At 43.7% G+C, this 7,500-nt stretch overlaps 2 protein-coding genes across 2 annotated transcripts in view; both read left to right on the forward strand.

Moving 5' to 3' along the window:
• parga (poly (ADP-ribose) glycohydrolase a) overlaps nucleotides 1-968 on the forward strand; it is a 37,335-nt gene extending 36,367 nt beyond the window's left edge. The window contains exon 17 of the mRNA XM_084458732.1: nucleotides 1-968. This exon is cut by the window's left edge and continues 572 nt beyond it. The gene's annotated coding sequence lies outside the window, so the exon portion shown is untranslated.
• A 3,741-nt stretch (nucleotides 969-4,709) lies between these two features.
• The window catches only part of ogdhl (oxoglutarate dehydrogenase L), a 22,964-nt gene continuing 20,173 nt past the window's right edge, over nucleotides 4,710-7,500 (forward strand). Inside the window, exons 1-3 of the mRNA XM_084458675.1 lie at nucleotides 4,710-4,838; nucleotides 5,752-5,973; nucleotides 6,217-6,387. Coding sequence (XP_084314801.1) covers nucleotides 5,758-5,973; nucleotides 6,217-6,387 — 387 coding nt within the window. The 5' untranslated portion in view covers nucleotides 4,710-4,838; nucleotides 5,752-5,757. The remainder of the gene's footprint in view (nucleotides 4,839-5,751; nucleotides 5,974-6,216; nucleotides 6,388-7,500) is intronic.

The following is a 7,500-nucleotide window of genomic DNA, read 5'->3' on the forward strand; positions in this document are numbered from 1 at the left end:
TGATGAATTCTCCTTATGTTGTGTTGATTTCTCTTGTTTTATTTGACGAACGTGGGTCTGTACTCCTGTACCGAGGCACACAGGAGGGTCCTGGGTGGAGAGAGATGGGATGTCATACCGTAGTAGTCTATGCATGGTCCTTCAGATTCCCCCAAATACTCTAGCCTATATGCTGCTCTTTTCTATCTGGACTATACTGTAGATGTTTCCGGTATTATTGCTCAGGACAGGGTTTCCCCCAACGCTTTGTTTCAAATCATATGTGGAGGATTTATGGGGTCATGTTTACCGCCTCATTTTATTACTGATGAAAAAATAATAAGACATATTTAGTGGCACTGTATGTGTATCATTGGAAAAACAAAATGTATTTGTTGAATCGGCTGCATGAACGGCCTGATTTCCAAATCAGTTGGGTTGTGCTAAAAACAAACGATCCATATAAGCACACTGTACTAACGCAGAGAGGCGGGCACGGAAAACCTTTAAATCATGGAAATAAATTCACATGCCCTGTTTTTTAATTATTATTTTTTTTACTTCAAATTTACTTTGGGGAATGTGCTGGTTTTTTCTATTGTTTCCTTTTGAAATTGACAATAGTGGCACTGTTCAAATGATGGGGATGAAGATGAGCTGCAGTAATTGCTGTAATTGTACTATATGTAATGTGTTTGTTCTTAGGCTGTATTCCTTTATTATCATTTCTTAATTAAAAATATATCCTGTTAAGATGAATCCTCTGTTTTCCATTTTTACTTGCATTATAATTAGAGGGTTTAATATATGCTAATTCCAACAGAATAATTTAAATACTGTATTTAATTGGCACCATTTCACTGATAAACAGTGCAGATAGGGCTGTACAGTACAGAGTACTGTATCTTGGAGGTTTGAGGGGATGAAGATTAAAACAACATTGTGTTGCCAACCAGTTCTGTTGTCTTTATGCCATTTTAGCTCAATAATTGATGGGCTAGTTAGAGATTGAGATACTGTTACCATCAACTGAGCACTGCTTCTACGTGCACCTGAAATAGACCACCAAATAAAGCAATGTTTCTAACAAATGATGCCTTTATTGGAAATGATCTGTGACTCATATCGTATTGTCCAAACAGGATATGCCTTATTAGGTTATCTCATATCAGAAATAACCCTGTGACGTGGCACCCCTTCAATGCTGTATGAGTGGGATAAGTGGATTATACATTTACATCTCCTGCTCTTTGTACCGAGTCCTCAGTCACCTAAATGAGCTTGGAATCTGTGTCCAAAGTCAACTGGACTTGCTGGTACAGTAGATAGTGTAATGTTGCTGGTACAGTAGATAGTGTAATGGTACAGTAGATAGTGTAATGGTACAGTAGATAGTGTAATGTTGCTGGTACAGTAGATAGTGTAATGGTACAGTAGATAGTGTAATGGTACAGTAGATAGTGTAATGTTGCTGGTACAGTAGATAGTGTAATGTTGCTGGTACAGTAGATAGTGTAATGGTACAGTAGATAGTGTAATGGTACAGTAGATGGTGTAATGTTGCTGGTACAGTAGATAGTGTAATGGTACAGTAGATAGTGTAATGGTACAGTAGTGTAATGTTGCTGGTACAGTAGATAGTGTAATATTGCCGGTAACACTAGTGAGATGGGCAATGTTAGCTAGGTATGGTGTACAGTTCTGACACTGGTATATGTGTGTAAATATTATGCTTGCACTGTATGTAGGTATGTTGTCTCTAAATGGTTAATGTCAGAATATTGAGGTGCGCAATGTTTTAACATAAAGGTGAAATTGAATGTCCTCCGATTGCAACAAGAGCTGTGTGAATAAACGTCATGTATTCTTTCCTCCCTGATAGGAAACGGTAGCGGTATTGAGCATGTCCTCTTGTCTGCTTGTGTAGTGAGGTAATTATGCCCAAAAAGAGGGTCATTTACCACAAAGCTGGGTGTTGGACTTAGCCAACGGCACCGGGCCCTTCCCAGATGAACACTATTAATAAAACGCCACAAACCCACCAGTCTTCACTCCGTCTTTGTCAGGCAACTAAGTCACGACAACAAAATGGCATTTCCATTCATAATTGCCTGACCTCACCTACTGTGGGTCAGCATGAGAAGTGCTGCCGACTGCGAGGGGCTTTGAGCAGAGGTCTAAATGTGATGAATTGAGCTCGTGTGCTTCTCTGTGACTGTGTGTGCTGCTCTGAGGGCCATGCTTGTTTTTCTGTTCCCTGGCTTCTAAACAGCAGCAGCAGACAGAGACAAATATGAGCTGGTTAATGTTTAAACTGTGCAAACCCAGGTATTGATTTCATTTTCAGGGTCTTACTGGTACAAACAAGGGAGACACAGTAGTCTATTGGTATTTATTGTACAATTTATAGTATGCATGGTATACAGTATTGGTACAGTATCATGTGCTACAGGTATAGTATAGTACCTTGGCTATACAGTATTGCAGCTAGAGTACATTACAGTAGTGCAGCTATCGTTACTGTTCCAGACTGTCCTGTGAGCAGAACTCAGAGCCCTGTCTGGTGCTCTCCTGCCCTCGTGCTCTCAGCTTGTTCATTCTCCCTGCAGTAGAGAGCTCTGACCATCCTGGGTTTATGGGATGATTGATGCCTCCACTTCATCCAGTGCCAGTGAGCATCAGGGCAGAGAGATGAGGAGGAGGGCAGATAGGGGTAGGAGAGATGGAGGAGGAGGGCTGATAGGGGTAGGAGAGATGGAGGAGGAGGGCAGATAGGGGTAGGAGAGATGGAGGAGGAGTAGGTGGGGGTAGGAGAGATGGAGGAGGAGGGCAGATGGGGGTAGGAGAGATGGAGGAGGAGGGCAGATGGGGGTAGGAGAGATGGAGGAGGAGGGCAGATAGGGGTAGGAGAGATGGAGGAGGAGGGCAGATAGGGGTAGGAGAGATGGAGGAGGAGTAGGTGGGGGTAGGAGAGATGGAGGAGGAGGACAGATGGGGGTAGGGACTGGACGGGTAGAAAGAACAGGGCAATTATCCTACATCATAAAAGCCCCTTTAACAAGACACATCAACCAGTGTGCCGGAAAACCACCTGCTCAAGTAATAACAATGGCCGGGTTTCTCGAACGCGTTAAGAAGCACTTAACTCCAAAGTACTTCTTAACTCCCATACAAAGGGTTGCTTAAGAAGGGTTCCTTAAGAAGGTTCTTTATCGGGAAACACGGCCAATAACATTTATTTGTAAACACTATTCATACAAAATTGACCCTCATAATAATGTATATATATATATATATGTATAATAATAAGAATTACTATGATTTATACAAATAACAAAAACAATAGTAGGCTATAGAGACAGAAAAATTGTGTACATACAAATACATTATATATATATGTGTGTGTGTGTATATATATATATATATATATAGGCCTATATATATATATATATATATATATATAATGCAATTTAAAAGCAATATTGAAAAAATTAGTTTTGAGCTTAGATTACATTTCGGAAATGTTCTGACTGCAACTGAGTTAGACTTACAGAAATCTTAAATCTGAATCTATAACACCTCGATCACACCTTGTCTCTGTGGTTTTGATCCAGTGACCTCAGTTGTGTCCTGATTTAGTTGTGTAACATTTTTGGACGTCCTTAACTCATGTCGGGTTCTTATAAAAGTTTAATTCGTAATAATAATAATAATAATAATAATAATAATAATAATACACACAATAATATTAACAACAACAACAACAATAATAATAATAATAATAATAATTACAATACTTGTAATAACTGTAATAGGCTAATAATAATATGCATTGTTTTATTATGATATAACTGAGGCGGTTGGCATAATGTAAGGCTCACTGAAATATTGTCATCTGATTTCTCCAATTGACTCTAATTTAACAGCCATAAAACTGTGTGTGCGCGTGCGTGCGTGCGCGCGCGTGTGTGTGTGTGTGTGAGAGAGAGGGAGAGAGGGAGAGAGAGAGAGAGACAAAGAAAGCAAGCAAGCAAGAAAGAAAGATGTATTATGGCAAGTGTGTGGTTGTATTTCTCAGCTGGTAGTGATGTTACCTGAGCAGCTTCACCTGTGCAGCAGGTCGCGCGCATCACCTGACGCAGGGGGCGGGGCTCTGCTTATGGTGCGTTCGTTTGTGGTCGGAGGTGGCAAGTCGCAAGTGGCAAAATACCTACCTCCGACCTGTGTGCATTCAAGCTATATACCATTATATCACAGTTACCTAGTTATATCTATATACCATTATATCACAGTTACCTAGTTATATCTATATACCATTATATCACAGTTACCTAGTTATATCTATATACCATTATATCACAGTTACCTAGTTATATCTATATACCATTATATCACAGTTACCTAGTTATATCTATATACCATTATATCACAGTTACCTAGTTATATCTATATACCATTATATCACAGTTACCTAGTTATATCTATATACCATTATATCAGTTACCTAGTTATATCTATATACCATTATATCACAGTTACCTAGTTATATCTATATACCATTATATCACAGTTACCTAGTTATATCTATATACCATTATATCACAGTTACCTAGTTATATCTAGTGCATTCGAGCAACTGGGGGCTGAGAAACATATCCGAATTTGCGACGAGGAAGTGCGAGTTCATGCGGTGTTTTATTTAATCATTCCTAGTAGCAAGTCGCAGTTTGCACCTCCCAGTTATAAACGAACGCACCATTAGTAACGGGGCTGCGCTGGATCTTTAACTCTCACCTTCCCTGACTGTCCTCTGCTCTAGCGACAAGATGACAATAACTTAAAGTGCTGCCGTAATAAAGGTAAATGTAGTTTTAAGAATGGAGTTAGATTAGCCGATAGGAAATGACGCCATTCGCCTTTGTTGCTAGTCGTCTGCAGTGCGCGGACATGAGGAGGGAGATTAACGGGTTTATGGTCGTTGAGGGATTAACGGGTCATAACGCGTAGAGACGCACAATCAAACTGTTTTGTTGTTGAGGCCGATCCTGAGACGAACCATCCCGTGATTCCTCTCCAGATACCTCTGAGAACAAGGTGGGAGCATCGATGCGTAATGTAGTTGAGGCAGGAGCAGGAGCAGGAGCAGGAGCAGGAGCAGGAGCAGGAGCAGGAGCAGGAGCAGGAGCAGGAGCAGGAGCAGGAGCAGGAGCAGGAGCAGGAGCAGGAGCAGGAGCAGGAGCAGGAGCAGGAGCTCGTAGCCTTTGCAAATCGACGTGAAGGGGGAGGGGGCAACGGGAACACGGGCCCTGCGTGTCTAGATATCACGGAAACATCCACCGATATGCATAAATCTATACTGCGCGCTTATTGCATACAGTACGGTTGTATTTGGCCGCACGCCTTGAATTGCTTGACGAGGTTTATGGGTCATCAGTATAGTAGCCTGTCGCGTCCTCCTCTCTGCATAAATGACTTGATCCCAGTGGCCATGAGAGTTAAATGAACCCAACAAATAATTGTTCAATCACATGTGATGTCACAAGGACTGGCTATTAAAAGTGTCAAAGCAATCTGTTCTCTAAGAGAGGTCAGGGTGAGGACCTATTGAGTCTATTGATTCTGTGAAGCTCTGGTTGTTGTATTTTTTTTTTTTTAAATCAACTCTGTGACATGTAAAACCATGAATCACTTTCTAACGATATTAGTCTGATAATTCACTCCACAGTAGAACTATACGTAGAGCTCAGCTTCACCTCCGCTTCTTCATCCCAGAGAAGGATGAGTCAGTTGCGGGCGTTGGCCGGGTTCCTGAGGGGCGGAGGACGACGGTGGCTGCGAGGGCCTGGAGGAGGAGGAGGGGTGGCGAGGCGTGTTTACAACCCCCGGAGGGGCTGTTCGTCCGGGGCTGCGGTCCCCTCGGCGGCGGCCGGTAGCTCCAGCTATGTGGAGGAGATGTACTTCGCCTGGCTGGAGGATCACACCAACGTCCACGAGGTAGAGACAGACGGACAGACAGACAGACAGACAGACGGACGGACAGACAGACAGACAGACAAGACAGACAGACAGACAGACAGACAGACAGACAGACAGACAGACAGACGGACAGACACAGACAGACAGACAGACAGACAGACAGACAGACGGGGGGCGGGAGGCCCCGGGCTTCATTGCCGATGCTGGCCCGGCCCGTCTGCCTGAGCGCCTGGTTCTGATTGATCTGTGTCTCTGCTCCAGTCCTGGGACCGGTACTTCCGCGGCGCCCAGGCCTCGGCCCCGGGGGGCAGGGCGGGGGAGAGGCGGCCCTCCGCGCTGCTGCTGGGGCGCTCCATGTCCCAGACCCCCGCCACGGCACAGAAGGTGGTGGAGGACCACCTGGCTGTACACACACTCATTAGAGCCTACCAGGTACACACACACACACGCGCACACACTAACATACTGTACACACACATACACACACACGTACACACACACACATACACACACATACCGCGCATACATACATCCACTCACACACATGCACACACGCACACACGCATACACACGTGCATATACAGTACATATACACACACACACACACACACACCAACCCATACAAACACATACATACTGTACATACCCACACGGTGCCTTTACTGAATAATATTACACACACACATTTGGGTGAGTGTCTGAACAAAATCACACACGCGCATTGGTTCGCCTGGAGACCAGACGGCCCGTCTAATGTGCATCTCCAGCAGTGTCTGTGAATCCCATCTCATCCCAAATCCAATTGACTTGTCAGAGCAGATGAACTTGGCAGCAAGGGATCTGTACGCCTGCTTATTAAAAGGAATACACAATTTGTTGTCTCTGCATGTGGCTATGCAAATGGAAAGATTAACTCTAACCTACTTAGCCTGGGCGGTGTGAAAATAGAAATATCAAAGAGATTACTTAAACAAAGCAGGTGGTAACATTTCCCTTCGCCCTCAAATTAATCTGAAGAATTATCCGAGGGAGTTATTAAATTCACTCTTTTGGCGGATATGGCGTTTCTTTCCGAGTGCTTTTTGCAGGCCTGTAGGGAATCCTGTGTGTGCGTGTGTGTGTGTAATGTGTGTGTGTGTTTTCAGGGTTTGTAGTAGCAGTGGGTGACAGGAATGTTGCCTGTGTGTGTGTACTGTGTGCGTGTGTGTGTGTGTGTGTGTGTGTGTAGAGTAAGTGTGTAAGAAGGGGTGACTCCCCTGGGGTTCATACTGTACCCTGTGTAGAGCTCCTCTTCCTACAGAGCGTCATTGTATTCGTACAGTATACTGCACTGTACACTCAAGCAAGGAGGACCCATGTGACAGGGCAAGAAGGAGGACATGACACACATTAATGCACACGCACACGCACACACAGACAAACGCACAAGTGAACCATGATAACAAACGCACACACAAACGCACAAGTGAACCATGATAACAAACGCACACACAAACACACAAGTGAACCATGATAAAACACACACACACACACACGCACACACAC

Source organism: Borostomias antarcticus (assembly GCF_949987555.1).
Source record: "Borostomias antarcticus genome assembly, chromosome: 25".
NCBI classification, from domain to species: Eukaryota; Metazoa; Chordata; class Actinopteri; order Stomiiformes; family Stomiidae; genus Borostomias; species Borostomias antarcticus.